This window comes from Coenobita brevimanus, chromosome 84, assembly GCF_032717465.1.
Source record: "Coenobita brevimanus isolate Jiangsu-jjx chromosome 84, ASM3271746v2, whole genome shotgun sequence".
In the NCBI taxonomy this organism is placed as follows: Eukaryota; Metazoa; Arthropoda; class Malacostraca; order Decapoda; family Coenobitidae; genus Coenobita; species Coenobita brevimanus.
The window spans coordinates 42,236,137-42,253,795 of NC_137037.1; the positions used below are offsets into that span (position 1 = coordinate 42,236,137).

A 17,659-nucleotide genomic window follows, 5' to 3' on the forward strand; every position below is an offset into this window, starting at 1 on the left:
AACAACCATGGAGACATGACACATCCCTGTTTCAGCCCAACCTTCAAGTAGAAAAACTCACACAGTTCACTATCCACATGCACTGCAGCCTTATCACCTGTGTACATACTCTTCACAGCATTCAACAACTTCCCATCTACTCCATATATTCTTAATACTTTCCACAATCCTTGTCTATCCACCCTGTTATATGCTTTCTCCAATTCCATGGAGGCCGCATACAACTTCTATCCCATCTCTAGACACTTTTCTACTAAAGATCTAAGAATGAATATCTGCTCTACACAACCTCTTCCTTTCCTAAAGCCTCCCTGTTCTTCTCCAACTAATTCCTTTATTATTCCCCTAACTCTGTCAAGAAGTATCGTACCGTATACTTTTTGTATTATACTAAGAAGACAAATGCCCCTATGATTACCACACACTTCTTTTTCCCCTTTCCCTTTGTACAGGGGAATTTTTATACCTGACTCCCAATCATCTGTGACTTTACCTTCCTCACAGGCCAATCTGCACATCTTCCACATCCATTCTACCACTATCTCTCCCCCATGCTTCAGCATTTCACCACGCACTCCATCATTTCCTGGGGCTTTCCCCATTTTGACTTTCTTCATTGCCTCCACAACTTCCATCCTACTGATTTCTTCCTGTCCTCTCACCTCCCTCCTTCTCCCAGCCATTCCCCAGCCACTTATACTCGCATTACTTTCATTCCCTATGTTCAACAAATCATTAAAATGTTCTCTCTGTCTGCTCACCTTTTCTCGTCTCTCAACTAGTAATCTACCATTTTTAATCTTTCACTCCCCTACTGAATTCATTGCCACCCTGTCTGACTCTCTTCACCTCTTTCCAGAGCATTTTCTTACATTCCCTCAACTTTACACTCAAATTCCTTCCAAATTCCTCAACCACTCTCTTCTTACTCTATCTTACTAATATTTTCACCCCTCTCTTCCTATCTACAGTATATATAACTCTCTCTTCCGTCCCTCAACTTCTTTCACACCCCTAATTCTCATCCATTCATTATATGCTTCTTTCTTTTGTGCCACAGCCTGTCTCACCTCTTCATTCCACCATGCTGTTCCTTGCACCCCCTTTCGTCTTCTCTTCACTCCACACACCACCTTACATGCTGCACATATTTCCTCTGCGAATATCTTGCACACACCTTCCACGTCCCCCTTCTGCTCCAATTCATATTTACCCAATCATTCCTCCACTTCTCTCTTATATTCTGCCTTTTTCTCGTCCTCTTGTAACCTTTCCACTCACCTTACATTTGCTCCTTCCACCCGTCCTTCCCTTCTTTTTTTTCTCCATTTTACTTGGATCTTGATTATGACCACCAGCAAGTGGTGGTTAGAAAGTCCACTCCCCCAACCTTGATATGCTCTTGCATGCATTACACATCTTTGCATCCTTTCATCCACACACACATAATCATTGTCTTCCTTTCATTCAATTCACCATCCACCCTTCTCATCACTTGGCATATATACCTGAGGATCATTTTGTGCCTGAAGAGGGTATTGGCTATCACCAACCCCCTCCCAGCACAAGTATCCACTAAAGCACTGCCTTTCTCATCTGTCTCAGCAGGCACACCCCATTCACCAACTACTCCATCCACCTTCACATTCCGTACTCTACCATTCATATCACCAATCAAAAACACTCTCTCATTCCTTTCAAACTTTTTCATGCATGCTTCCACATTTGTCCAGAACTCTTTTCTGTTTGCATAATCTTGCGTTGGCATTTACGCGCACACAATCGCCCACATTTGTAGTCCAACTTTCAGTCTTACTCACTCAGTCCTAGAACCAACTGATCCATACTCTCTAAGATTCTCCTTCCATCTGTTACTCACAACAATACGCACTCACAGCAATATACACTCCTTCTTTTGCCCTCTCATTCTCACCTACTCCTGCACATATACCCCATCCATACTTCCATTCTCTCACACTGTCACCTCTCCATTTAGTTTCAGTTAATCCACATACATCCACTTTCCCACCCTCTATCACCTGGACAATCTCTCCCTCTTTCACCTCATAATTTGCATCCCTTACATTCCAGGTCACCATGGTGTTCGGCTTTAATGAATTATCGACTTTAACGTCAAGGGTCTAGTACCAATTACTGTTTGTTGTATCGACGGTGTACTTTATAGGTGTACAAGCACAGCTACCATAACCATTCAAAACCTGAAATAAAAGTCTTACATGCATCTTATCTAGGTAATCATCCCACAGAAACTGACCTTCACAGAGAGATGCACTGTAAGTTCATCAAACCATACCATTATGTGGTCATCATGTTTTCTTGTATCAACAGACAATATGGTTCATATATATATTTGTGTGCTCATGAGTTACATTTTTCTTTTATATATGGTGGACTCAGTAGTGAACAGTTTTCCTGCTACATCCTACTCTTCCTGCTTGCTCGCACTGATCTCTGTTGAAGATTGTGAAGATATTCAATGTTTGACCAGTTTTTGTCATACCTGTCAATGACAAATCATTACGTGTATCAAAAAATATAACATTCAGCCAACAGAGACTTCTGAAGTAAGGTAACAGTACTAACTTCTAAAAGAGACTGATAAAATTGAGAAAGGGAGATTATTTCCAAAGTGCCACCAGCCACAAAATGGAGGGAGAGATGAAAATTTCCTCTTTTATTACTTTCTATGTATCTATCTATCAGTCAATTGCCAGATGCCTCAATCACGCAAGGGGTAACCACAAACAAATCAGCTCCATGTCACCCTGTTCCCCGCCATTTCACTGCCCTCCCCCAGCTCACACCGCCTTCTCTCAATAACCCTTCCATTCCATCCCTGTATCTCTTCCTCAGCCTCCCCCTCCCTCTCCCCCCCTCCACCTCACTCACATACACTTTCCTTATTAGTTTCTCGCTCTCCATTCTCTCCACATGGCCAAACCACCTCTGTGTATTTCTCCTAACACATTCTATCACATCGACGTCCACACCATAACGCTTCTTCACTTTCATTTACTCTTTTGTTAGCGTGTGACAGGAAAAAGAATGAAGAGAATAAGAGAGATGGAGAGAAGTAACCCAAAGAAGAATGGAAAGGGGAGAAAGAAGCTGGAAGAGAAGTAGGAGGGGACAGCAACTTTTTACAGGGGAGGAGTTACTATGGGAGCAACAAAGCTGTGGCAAAAAAAGTTAACCTTTATATCATGGGTGTCATAAGAGTCACATTTAGAAAGGAGGGAGAGAGTGTAAGTCTTTTAATAACGATAGAAGGTGTCGCTACAGGCAATAGTTGTTGTTTTATTCCATGGATTGCGCAATTACCTTTTTTTTTTTCCCCACCCCGTCGTGTGCAAAAAACGAAAACTTGAAGATAAACATCCAGGGCATCATCTGGTGATAAGAAAAAAGTCTCTCACTGTCTTTGCTTAGTGCCATGTGTAAGTTTGCTTAGGGGTCGAGTTGTTCATGGTGATTCACAGTCAGCACAGCCTGAGCTGTGGCTCGCAACATGACGCACCCAGCCTGAGCTGTGGCTCGCAACATGACGCACCCAGCCTGAGCTGTGGCTCGCAATCTATGGGTTAAACCTCATTAATGTTGTCTGATGTCTGTTTTACTTCTGGGGCGGGGTATATCATTCAAGAGTGTATCAGTAAGCTAGTGGGGTTATTCATGGTTATTATGGGGAAGGTATGTGGGTAACATTTTCATTCATGTAATGAATTAAAGGAGTGACTTGCCAGGCCACCATGTATGCTGAGAAGCAGGCTCATGCATTACTTGCTTATCAGGGAGTCTCCTGTAATCCACTCTGTTATCATTGTAATGCTGCCCCTGACAGTGCAGCACACTTTCTTATTTCATGAATTTCACTGTCGCAACAAAGACAAACTGTCATTTGTACCTCAGCAGAATATCAGTGGGAGCACCCAGCTGGGGTGACCTGATTTCTGCAGACTGTCAGTTTCATGGCTAGAGTAGTGTGGGGACAGAACAACAGGAATAACAAAAGCAGTACAGTAGTGTCTTTCTTATTTGTGCATCTCAGTGGATCGTGAACTACCTCAGTCAGTTCTGCAACATCTGCGATGGCTACTACAGAAGGATCAGTTGGGGCAGGACGTATTCCTCATTGGTCCACCTGGTCCAGCTCGAAGACTTTTGGCTATGTCATACCTGGAGCTGACCAAGCGAGAGGCTGAGTTTGTTTCCCTCACTAGAGACACCACAGAGGGTGACCTAAAGCAGCGTAGGGAAATAAAAGCTGGCACCTCGTACTACTGTGATCAGGTAAGACATAGGTGAAGCTTTGTGAAAAGATTGACTGTTTTCTCATGTCCTGTAGAATATCTAGAACTAGAACGGGTGTTCAGGGTACTAAGTTAAAACCTATGTGTAAAGGTCAGAGGCAGAGTGGGAATTGAGTTGGCTGACTATCCCTGTGGTTTATTTGGTGTAAAAAAATACAGAATGATTTTATTTTTCTGTGATAAACCCATTCACTGTTAGTTATACAGTATTCCCTTAACCCGCCCCGTTCCAACCGATTTTCCACCACTGACTCTGCCCAATCCTGACCAATTTTGGATTTTTTTTTTTTTTTTTTGGCTCAGACCTCCGCTTTTGGTGAGAAACATCGAAAATTCATAGAGAAATCACTCACCTGAGGTTTAAAATACTCACTGAAGGTAGCAGTACCCCTTACCTTACTGGGTTTTCTATCAGGCTGGCTCCAAAGAAAACGAGTTCAATGGGAGGGTAACTATTCCACACCACTCATAAATGGTATTTATTTATTTATTTGTTACGAATTTATATGTAGTACGAGAGTACTGTATATTGGTTTTCACTCAGTAATATAGGCAATTTAAGCATTGTTTCACTCACCAAACACAACATACCTGACCTTTTTTGGCAACATTACCTGATTATCATTTCTGACTGTTTCTTCCTCTAATGCTACATAAACTTTGTCCTCCACATTGTCATCGATTGGGGAATCATTGTGGCCTTGAATTTCGTACCGTGGCACGACATGTCTACTGGCCAGGTCACGGTAATAAGTGAATTGCCGAGACAATGGCATGTGGGGGGGGGGGAGGTCATGGAGGGTAAGGCATTGACTCTGCCTGGCATCTTGTAGAGGAAGATATCCTGTGTATACGTACCAAAAATCATGCACGAAATTTGAAAATTGTGCAAATTAGGGACCTTGCAAGTGCTGCACGTTTATATATGTCACCGGGAGTCATAGTGACAAAACGTTTGGGTGTATATATACGTCAACGGGAGTCGGCGGGTTAAGAATAAAATGTGACACTGTAACCTGTTTAATTATCTCTGAGAAGAGATGAGCCTTAAGCTTTTGAAAGCTGTCAGCTGATTGGTTATCCGAATGCATTCATTATACCCTGTTCACTCATCTCTGATAGCTGGAGCCAGGAAGCGTTTGTTAAGGCTGCTCATTGGTAATGCAACACTGAGGAGCGTGGTCAGTCTACAGCTCTTCTTATTTTAATACATATTTATTTATATTTGTAAATTGCTTGCAGTAAATTATAAGCAACCAGTTTAAATACAGAATAATCTCTGAAGCTAAGGAGGTCAAAATTAGCTTTGAAAGTTTACCGTTATCAAAGAAAATTAAAGTTGATTATAAAGTTTTATAAAACAGTGAGTGACATTTAAAGTAAGTGCAGGCATGTATTATAGTGCAACCTGTGGATGTAGGTGTACACTGTGGGTGAATGTAGTGTAACATGTGGATGTAGATGTACGTCATGGGTGGAGAATTTACTTCTAATGTCACTCATCATTTTCTAAAACTTTATAATCAACTTTAATTTTCTTTGATAACGGTAAACTTTTAAAGCTTATTTTGACCTCTTTAGCTTTGGAAATTATTCCATATTTAAACTGGCTGCTTATATTGCAAGCAATTTACGAATATAAATACCATAAACTGGGGTGAATTCAGACTCGGGGCGAATTCGGATATTATTTCAATAAAAAGTTATTTTATATAATTAATAATTAATGAATAAACATACAGTATTAGATATCTGTTTGTGCCCAATTTTTTTGTAATTCTTTACTGTACTTTTGTGTACAGTATAAAGGTATTTAATATATCACGTGAGACATACCAAATATATACTAAAAAGCAAACATACATAAAAAGAATAAAATTCGTAACTGGCAAATTTTCTTGGGCAGAAATGTTAATGATTAGATCCAGGAAAATCTTCGGTGCCCAGATGTACTTTTATGAGTAGTGTGAAAATGCAGAGTAAGTACAGTAATTGGCATTATCTTGTCAATTAATCTCTTAATTGGGCATTTAATGAAATTTTTAAAATTTTAATGCAAATTGGAGTCAATTCAGACATTGAGATGAATTCGGACAGGGGGACTATTAATAAAAAAATAAAATTTTTTACAATGTACAACTGCTTATAATTTGCCAGATGTGGATATTGTGTGTAATTGGGTTCATATGTGTCATTTACAGGTACAGTATACTCTTGAGCTGTTATGGTACTACCTGTTTAAGCAAGGTCACCCAATGACTCGAATATATAAGAAAAGAACTGGTGGAGATCAAGGTCCTTATTGTAGTGAAAAAAGCAAGCAAAAAATTGGTAAGGCCAATTAATCATGTTAAATATCACCTTTAACTAATTTTCCATTAGTCTTCCAAAAACGAAATTATTAGTCAGAAATGATTGTTAAGTATATACAGTACTAAGGTTTGTAGCTAGATTTATATTATCTACATGTGTTCTAATATGTTTTAAACCAAGGACAAAAATTAAATTGCTGTTGTGTTCATATCTCATTATAGTCATTAGCTTATTTTGTCAGGGAGTGACATATTTTTGTACTGGAAGAACATTTTTTTAAAAGCCCCAGAACGTCTGAAATGGCCCCATATATGGCCGAGACTAAACTGGGAACCCAGGGTTGTCATTTGCATTCATTTTCTATTTATGTACGAATTTATAGTGCATCTGAATTCACCAAAGTTTTAGTACAAATTTAGTCACTCATTACTATATTTGGCATAGTTATTTATGAAACATTTTAAATTTTTTACTGCTGTGATTCAATACCCTAGTGGACCAGCCCCACATGCAATACTTAAGATCTTGAATTGAATTAAATACTAGATTACATGGCACAAAAAAACAAAAAAAATCGTCCGAATTCTCTCCAGTTTACGGTATATGTGTTAAAATAAGAAAAGCATTCGATTTATCATGCTCCTCAGTTTTGCCTTACCAATGAGCAGCCTTAACAAATGTTTCTTGGCTCCAGCTATCTGAGCTGAGTGAACAAGAATAATGAATGCATTCAAACGACCAATCAGCTGGCAGCCTTCAAAAGCTTAAGGCTTGTGTCTTCTCAGAGATGTTTAAATAGGCTATAGTATATTAAGAATAAAATACAAAAGACATGGTTGTACTGAGGGGGTTATGAAAGTTTTCCTAACCCTTTCTGTGTAAGGAGTCTGTCCTAAGCAGGATAGTATCACCTGGCAGTAATAAGAATGAAATGTAAATACAGTAAACCCTTCATAAGTTGAACTATAATGGGCTCTAGGGTAGTTTGACTTACCGAGTTTTCTGACTAACCATAAATAATTGGGGAAAAAAAAAAAACTGTATTGCTCCCCCAATAGTTGCAAATTATATGTGATTACTTGTTTATTAACACTAAACTATAAAGCATTAAAAATAAACAGTAAAAACAGTTTGGTGCGTGTCATAGGCAAAGCTAGGATAGGAGGTTGCATAGGTGGAGGGGTGCAATGGTCAAATAATTATGTAAAGTTCTGTATTTACTTCGATTTACAATCAATTAAACTAGAATGTAACACTTGGAATATAACAAACTGAAATTACTAAAATGTAGCACTTGGAATATAAGAAACTAAAATGTAACCCTTTGAACAAACACTAAGTCACATCTTGGTCAGAGTTCAACTTCCCGGAAATTCTACCTTCTGCAGGGTCGACTTATCGAGGTTTTACTGTATGTCATCATGGTTAATGGGTAAACCCTATCAGGCTTTTGGGTATGCTCCTCCACTCTTATCCGTAAGGATGAAAATTCCCTAGCATACTTCAGATTTCAAACTTCCGTAGTTTTCACTGTGTTTTCATTGCATACAAAGCTCAAGATATTTCAGAACTTGGAAATAAGAATTTGATTATCTCACTGCATATATTGTGAATTTCATTTTTAATGTAACATGATGAAAGTGTAAGATTGCCCAAAGAGGTTAATTGTGTGATGAGATGCTGAAGATAGGTTTTACCCAACTCATTTGTTATTTTTAGATAAAAACATACAGTTCACATACTGTAGTAAGTTTGTTTAATTCTGCAGTTGGTTAATCATGGCAGATAGTGCTCTTGCTGGGAAGCCCATGAATTCAAAGCGCAGTGCAAAATCATTGACTTTAGCATAGCACTTCAAGAGACTGTTGTGAAAGTTATGTTGTACAGTAATGAACCATCTTGATGAGCGATTTGAACTTGGTGTGTGGTGTTTTGGTGTAGTAAAGATCATGAAAGGAGTTTAGATTGGTACTGTATCTGATAGTTGGGTGTTTCCGTAGATAACAGTTGGCTTTGTAAAGGCAATTCTTGCTGTCTGTTTTTGATGTAAAGCCTAAAGAAATTAAAGGAAAATTGCCACTTAAAGTTCCATTCCCACTTGTGAAGTTGATTTGCCAGTTCACTATAATTTATAGTACAGTTATGCAAAGTATTGTGATATAAATGTCTACCATTGCTTATAAAGACTGCCTGTATATGGTTGGTTCCAGAGTGCAGTACGTGCTGCTGTGGAGGGGCGGGTGCTGGTAGTGGAGGGTGTGGAGAAGGCAGAGAGAAATGTATTGCCTGTGCTTAATAACCTGTTGGAGAACAGAGAAATGCAGCTGGAGGATGGACGTCTTCTTATTGCACCGGCCAGATATGATAAACTTCTGCAGGTATGGTCAGTCTGTTTTTATTTGAGGGAACTTGGCAATGTCCACAGGCTGAATACTAATTAACCCATTCTGTGCTGTGTCCGTATATTTACAGATAAACCAATAGTACAGTATCAAAATTGCTGAGTCTGTATATGTACAGACTAACTCGTAGTACCCTAAATTTCCAAGTCCATATACAGTAGTCCCTCATTTATCCGGATGCTCAGTATCAATAGCAGTAGTACAGTATAGGAAGGACGTTGCTCAGTGAGTTGTTCTTCTTATGGTCAGCCTTTAGGTGTGCAGTACACAAGATCAGCTGAGGCAAAATTAAACACTGGGTTCTTAAAGTTCACTATCTTTATTTTCCAAATAATTCCACTTAATGCTTTTCAACTTCACTGTTCTCACAAGTGCTGGAGCTATACACACTTTATAGACTGCAGTTACACTTAATGTTTAACAACACTTCACAGTTAGTACACTTAATGCTTGCATAACACTTCACTTATTACACAAGTACTGAAAATAATCTTCACTGACAGTAATTACTCTTTATACACTTCACTGTCTTCTCAAGTTCCACTGATATACAAACTTCAATAACCCGCCACTGTTTGCCACTGTTTTCACAAGTACCAAAAATATACAACCTTCACTGACACTGCACCAAAACCAACTGCACTTCACACACTCTGACCTGAAATCCGACTAAACTCCAAACTGACTGACTAACTAAGCTCTTCCCCAAACTTATATAAGCTTGCATTGTTCAGAAATGTCCACTTCTCCAACATTCTAGGACATACTGTCTTGCATCAGCCCCTAGCAACAACAGTTACCAACTACGGACATCAAAACATGCTAGAGTTCTCACATTTCATAACACTCTAAATCATTAACCATACGAACTTAAATTACATAATTTAACAAGCATTTACTTAAATAAAACATTATAAAGAAAGAGCATAAAAATAAATGTTTAACTTATGAAATAACTACACTTATAAACACCAGACAAACTGGCAACTCTGATGACTCGTACCGAAACTTACGGTACCAGAAACGTCTCGAAGGTATGAGACTACCTAACTGGCAAATCCACCTTCATAACAATATGTATATATATATATATATATATATATATAGGGGGATGAATATAGTTTTGAATGGTGAGTTGCTGAGGAGGTTGAGTGTTTTAAGTATTTAGGGTCACATGTTATTTAAGAGGAGCCTGTGGAGTCACGTGGAGAGACAGGCTGACGAATGAATATATAAAGGAGTGTTGTGGTGTGGATGTGGATGTGATAGGAAGCGTTATGAGAAACACACTGAGGTGGTTTGGCCATGTGGAGAGGATGGAGGGTGAAAGACTGACGAAGAGAGTGTATGTGAGTGAGGTGGAGGGGGGAAGAGGGAGGGGGAGGCCGAGGATGAGATGGAGGGATGGGGTGGAGAGGTATATGAGAGAGGGGGGTGTGAGTTGGGAGCAGGGCAGTGAAATGGCGGGGGACAAGGCGACTTGGAGGCGATTTGTTTGTGGCCACCCCAAACGGGATTGAGGCGTCTGGCAGTAGATAGATAGATAGATAGATGTTGCTGTGGATGGAAGAATAGATGCAGAAGTGAAGTTTAGAATGAATGAAGTAGAAAAGGTGCTGGGAGGAATGAAAAAAGTGTTTAGATGTCGTTTGCTTAGAATGGATGTGAAAAAGAAGGCTGTATGAGGGTGTTGTGGTACCGACTGCATTATATGGGGCTGAAACATGGAATATGGATGTAGCAGACAGGAAAAGTTTGCGTGTAATGGAGTTGAGGTGTCTGAGGAGTATGTGTGGGGTGACGCGTATGGATCGAGTGAGAAATGATGAAGTGAGAAGGAGAACTGGAGTTGTTCGGGAGATGGCTGATCGAGTTGAGCAGAGAGTGTTGCGATGGTTTGGGCATATGGAGAGAATGGATAATGAGCGATTGGTGAAAAGATAACTAGATCTGATGTGAGAAGTGTAAGGCTGAGAGGGAGACCACGAATAAGATGGATGGACAGTGTGAAGAGAGCTTTGGATGTGAGAAGGATGTCTATTGAGCAAGGAAGAGTGGCTGTGCGTGACAGAAATAAATGGAGAGAAATTGTGAATGAATAAATGATGACGCAGCCCTGGGGGGATATTCTCCCACATTTGGTCTGATCAGCTAATCAGGTCAGGTATGGGTAAGGGGATGGGTCTATTATGATGTGGCAGTGGTAAACCAGCCCTGCTGTCGGGCCCTGCTGCGGATGTCACTGATTGCATTGTGCAGTTGACCCTTGTTCGGTGTGGTGTGGTGAGGATCTGTCCCTTCTCCTTTTTGGAGCTAAGATGTGAATGAATGTGTTTGAATGGATGAGTAATTGGAGAGTGTGTCGTCCTGTCTCGGCGATATATATATATATATATATATATATATATATATATATATATATATATATATATATATATATATATATATATATATATACACACACATATCCATCACTCATACAATCCTAAATTGCCCCATATATATATATATATATATATATATATATATATATATATATTTATATATATATATATATATATATATATATATATATATATATATATATATACACACACACACACACACACACACACACACACATATCCATCCATCATCCAATCCTACATTGCCCCATATATATATATATATATATACACACACACACACACACACACACACACACATATCCATCCATCATCCAATCCTACATTGCCCCATATATATATATATATATATATATATATATATATATATATATATATATACATACGTACAGTATATGAAAAATCATGCTGAATAAATTACAGAACACATTATTATATTTTGATTCACTTTGTGAATATAAGTAGATCGAACAGTATCACGTACATAATGTTTTGTTTAGATTTAGAAGTACAGTATCGCAGAGTTTGATTGATGAGACAAATTTTTGTATTGCAGCTCTGAGAATACAGTACTGCATTTTTATGAAACTTTAAAATAAATGGCTCTTCTAGCTTTAAGGGTTGCTGACCTCTTCCTTATCTTATAGTATAAACACCGGCAAAGATGATGGTACTTCATTTATACCAATATAACCAATTTCTGGTGGCATATATGACCGTGGAATTTTTTTTGAATATCCAAGAGCAATCACTCGTCACAGATAACTGATTTTCAAACAATCTTCAGGTTTTTTATAGATTTTTTGTTGGTTATGCATTGTTTTCTTGATGTTTAACATTCATATGGATAATCCTATGTGTGTTTTGATGTCTCAATATGGCAGAATGACCGGAAAACATTGCCAAAATTAGGAGGGGTACTGTACATTCAGTAGTGTGTACATATATAGGGTATTTTTTTGTTTTCATTTTTTTTTTTTTCATGGTTTTCGTGGTGTTTAGCATTACTTCAGATATTCCTGTGTGTTTTGATGTTTAAATATGGCAGATTGACCTGAAAACAGAACCAAGATTAGGAGGGGTACTGAACAGACAGTATTGTATAGGTAGAGTGTTTTTTGGTTTTCATTGTTTTTTTACACGGTTTTCTTGATGTTGAAAATTATTTTGGATAATCCAATGTATGTTTTGATGTCAGAATGTGGCAGAATGATCGGAAAACACTGCCAAATTAAAGAGGGGTATATACTATACATACTGTACATTAATGTATAGGTAGGGTGTGTTTTGGTTTTCAGTGTTTTTTTCACTCTCATCTTAAATGTCGGGACCAACTGGCTAGCCCCGGGCTCCTACGCTGCTCATGGGGTAATGTAGAATTGGATGATGGATGGATGGATGGATTTTCTGCATGGTTTTCTTGGTGTTTAGCATTACTTTGGATATTCTTTTGTGTATTTTGATGTTTAAATGTGCCTGAATGACTAGAAAACATTACCAAATTAGGCATAGGTACTGTACAAACAGGTTAGGTATAGGTTGGGGGTTGGGTATAGGTAGGATCTGGATATGGTAGGGGAATAGTGTTCATTATTCGGATGTTGCCACTACCCGGACACACCTTTGGCTCTGTTATGTCTGGATAAATGAGGGATTATTGAATATACAGAACGGTTTTTTGCACATTTGCACATGTTTGAGTCTGCCTTTAGTGTGTAACAGAAAATGGAATGACTGACACCATTCCTCCCCTCCCATGCCTTGTACTAATATAATATAAAAAAATGTGAATGTGAAAATGTGTAAAATTAGCGCAGAACCACAACTTCCCATTATCATAGTTTCAGCTGTGGCTACATTACATACATCAGGTTTTGTTTACGTACTACTGATACACCATGCATCTACCAACTCTACACCAAAATGGACTATGTATCCTCATCAGCCGCTGCTGGTATCTGAAAGTAACCATCTGACTCAAATCTGGGTCGTGCTGCACAGCCTAAGATATTGTGCTTAATCCCAACTTCCATTCTAAGTTGGAGAGCTTCCAGGTGATGAACTAACTGACAGTGATGCTTAAATAGTGTATAGAATGATAGTAATATAATAAATGTAAGTAAATAGAAGTAAATCATGAAATCAAGTAATATAAGGGAAATCCATCCATTCATCCATCATCCAATCCTGTGTTGCCCCAAAAGGGGCTTAGGAGGCCGGGGCTAGGCAAGTTGGTCCTGATATTTAAGATGAGAGTGACCAGTCTCACTCATCCCGGAGTGGCATTACACGAACAATAAACCTCAACCATCCCTTGGATATAAACCTGCACCGGCTCAGTCCGATTGGAGCGCTATAATTACTCACTAAACCACCAGCTGGCATAATTTGGTTATATGGTTACCACCCATTGTAGTAATTGGTTTCCTGATGTACAGGAAACCATTTGGCTTGTCACACAGTGTAGAGTCACCCAGAGGCAGAAGGAAGTGGAAAGCATGAAAGAAAGAAAGAAAGACAAAAGAAGGTGTGTAAAGTCACCCATAGGCAGAAGAAAGAGGACAGAATGAAGGAAAGAAAGACAGAAGAGGATGGAAGGAAGAGAGGAAAGGGCAGACACCAGAGAGCAGCACTACATCGAGTGAGTGGATAAAACTAATGCTAATGTCCTTTTTTTTGTTTTTGTTTTATAGAATTTGGAAAATCATTTTCAGTAATCTGTCTGCGTGTGCTATTGTTGATTACTTGCACATTGTTGTGTAGCATAATGAAAGACCAATCTTATTGGCACCAGGTACTCCTTTAAGAGTGTTTCCAGTGATATCTTTCCACTGAAGCACAGGACACTGGATGGAAAGCAATGAGTCAATCATAGAGAATATTTTGTCTTTTGTTATATGAACTGTTAACCTAATCATGTATATGGTGATGTTTAAGCATTTAGTAAGAAGAACAAGGGTAAATTTCTTTAAAAATATAAGTTTGTTAGTGAACAGACTTACAGACACGTGCACTACATGCATATTGTCTGAAGTCAGACTTAAGGTATTCACAGGAGTTTTGTTTCCATACCCTTAAGTGTAAGTACTGTAAAGAGTTTTTGAAAGGTTTCTTGTGATGAAAAACTCACCCCAGGTGGCCTAGTTATAAAACGGCATGAATTACTGTACAGAGTAGAAGTAGAGGTTAGCAATTTATGATTCCACTACAGCTGACATAGAGTGTTTACTATGGCTCTCATTAAAGCCATCATTCAGAACTTATATGTTTTATTTTACATTATTTTAAATAACAGAACAGAGGAAGGAAAAACCATCTATTCATCCATCATCCAATCCTACAATGCCCCATGAGGAGCGTAGGAACCCTGGGCTAAGCAAGTTTTTCCTGACATTTAAGATGAGAGTGACTAGCCTCTCTCATCCCTGAGTTGCATTATGTGAGCAATAAACCCCAACCACCTCTAGGACATAAACCTTCACCAGCTCAGTCCGATTGGAGTAACGTAATTACCCACTAAACCACCAGCTGCCATAATTTGGTTAAATGGTTACCACCCAGTGTAGTAAATGGTTTCCTGGTGTACAGGAAACCATTTGGCAATCACTCAGTGTAGAGTCACCCACAGGCAGAAGTAAGAGGAAAGAATGAAGGAAAGAAAGACAGAAGAGGGAGTGTAATGTCACCTGTTGACAGAAGGTTGAGGAAAGAATGAAAGTAAGACAGAAGAGGATGGAAGGAAAGAAGGTTGGAGGAGAGGAAAGGGCAGACACCTGAGAGCATCACTACATGTAGTGAGTGAATGGCAAGCGCCCCCACCTACCACTAAGGAAAGAAAAACAAATGCATAAAAAAAATAATCCATACACCAGATTACTGGTGTCCTTCATTCATAAAAAATCTGTAACATTTGGACTTGAGCTATAGCTTGAAGTTTGGGGGGAAACAACTCCGAGGAAGTGAGTTCCAGAGAGGTGCATTTTGGGGAATAATAGAATTCTGATAGGCAGAAGTTTTGCAATATGGCCGCGTGACATTCCAGTCTTGAGCGCTACCAGATGCCCGTGTAGCACGAGGGAAGTCATGGAGAGGTGGCTCGGTGGACGGAAATTCATCTGAGCATTCAAAAGTACTGTATCTAAAATAATGTAAGGGAGGCAACTTTCCTTCTTACTTGTTGGGGAGGCATTTTATTTGTAATAGCAGGGTTATTATAATTCCAGCAGCTTTGTTCTGAATTTTATTTAGTTGCTTTTGTGCAACCAGTCATTGCCTTCCATTCGTTCCATGTATCACCACCCTTCTCATTACTTGCCACTTATACCTGTTGATCATTTTGTGTCTTAAGAGGGTATTGGCTATCATCAACCCCCTCCCCTCACGAATGCCCACTAGAGCACTGCCATTATCATCGACTTCAGCAGGCGTACCCCACTCACCAACTACTCTATCCACCTTCACATTCCCTACTTTTCCATTCATATCTCCAATCAAAAACACTCTCATTCCTTTCAAACTTTTCCATGCATGCTTCCACATTTGCCCAGAACTCTTCTTTTGCTTTACTTGCATGATCTTGTGTTGGTGCATTTACACACACAATCACCTGCATTTGTAGTCCTACTTTCAATCTTACCCATACAGTTCTTGAGTCAACTGATCCCTACTTTCTTATCTTCTCCAGCCATCTCTTGCACACAGCAGTACGTACTCTTTTGCTTTCTCATTCTCACCTACTCCGTCGCATATATCCCATCCATACTCCCATTCTCTCACACTCTCACCTCTTCATTTAGTCTCAGTTATTCCACATACATATCCACTTTTGCACTGTCAAGCCCCTGGACAATCTCTCACTCTTTCACCTCATCATTCGCACCCCTTCACATTCCATTTTGTAATCTGTACCATGCCCTTTGTTCGGTTTTTAGTTGTCATCTGTTGGTCAGTCCTGGTCTGAGGCTTCTTGTTTGTATTTTTTGTTGGTTGTTTTCCAGGGAGTGGCACCAACCCTCTTCCAGCCCACTTGTTGTCACGTAGGGAACAAATGTTGGCCATAAGGTTACCACCCGGCATTGTTAATGATTTCCTGGTTTACAGAAAATCATTTGGCTTACCACTGATTGTGGAGCTACCCTTAAACAGACTACAGTACTGCCACACTAAGTGGGTGGATGATGGGCAACCCCACCTACCATTTTTTTTTTTTTTTTTTTAAGGCTACAACATCCAGCATGCATCGGCCCTGGTCATCTAATGGTGGCTGTCCATGCTGCCCAATCTCTGGCAACTTCCCTATCCGGTCTCTTATCCATGAGGTCACATTGAGTGACCTTGTCTCAGGTGACCAGGTCTTTTTCGGTCCACCTCTTGCAACCCTACCTGTAACATTAACAGCTCTCACTTTCTGCACCCAGTTATCATCCCCCATCCTCTGCACATGCCCAAACCATCTCAGTCTACCTCTCCTTGTCAGAACACCAATAAACTCCAATCCCATCCCACCTCTTAGCTCTTCCATCGTAAGCCTAGCACCTCCAGACCTTACGCTCAGGGATGCACTACGCATCCACCTAATCATTGTCATTTCTGTATGTATGAGCCTGTGACTATCTTCTTCCTTTGCTACCCAAGTCTCACTACCATACAACATTACACTCCTAACACATGCTGCATGCAAAGATCCCTTAACACAGAGGGAGAGCCCTGCCAGTGTCAGGAGAGGCAACAGCTCCCTGAACTTCTTCCAGCTACTCCTCACTCTAGCCACAGAGCTACCTCCAGCCCTGCCTCCAGCACATAACATGTCTCTCAAATAACAAAATTCTCCCATGCACTCCAGAGACTCGCCAGCAAGTTCAATCCTTTCACACCTGGCAGTCTCCATGCGCTTTCCCCGACACATTGCTTTCATGAAATCAGTGTTATTTCGCAGTCTGCCTGTAATACCACTACATCTCTTATACACCCACTTTTCACAGACACTACACAAGATGGAATTACTTTCCTTTCCCTTGTGGCAAATCGTACCTGGCCACTTTCCCTCTTTGACAGTACTGCCACCAACCCTAGATACCATCACTTTGGTTCTATCTGCATTTACTTTTAAGGTCTTGTGCCTCATTCCATCTCTCCACTTCCTAAATCTTTCCTCTGTCTCCATTTCATTCTCTGCAATCAACATGAAATCATCAACACACAACATCTC

At 39.6% G+C, this 17,659-nt stretch overlaps 1 protein-coding gene across 1 annotated transcript in view; it reads left to right on the forward strand.

Annotated features, from left to right (window-relative positions):
- Window positions 1–17,659, forward strand: part of c12.2 (von Willebrand factor A domain-containing protein c12.2) — a 464,393-nt gene that overhangs the window by 51,856 nt on the left and 394,878 nt on the right. Inside the window, exons 4-5 of the mRNA XM_080280343.1 lie at window positions 4,070–4,311; window positions 8,855–9,022. Of these exons, the coding sequence (XP_080136469.1) occupies window positions 4,070–4,311; window positions 8,855–9,022 (410 nt within the window). The remainder of the gene's footprint in view (window positions 1–4,069; window positions 4,312–8,854; window positions 9,023–17,659) is intronic.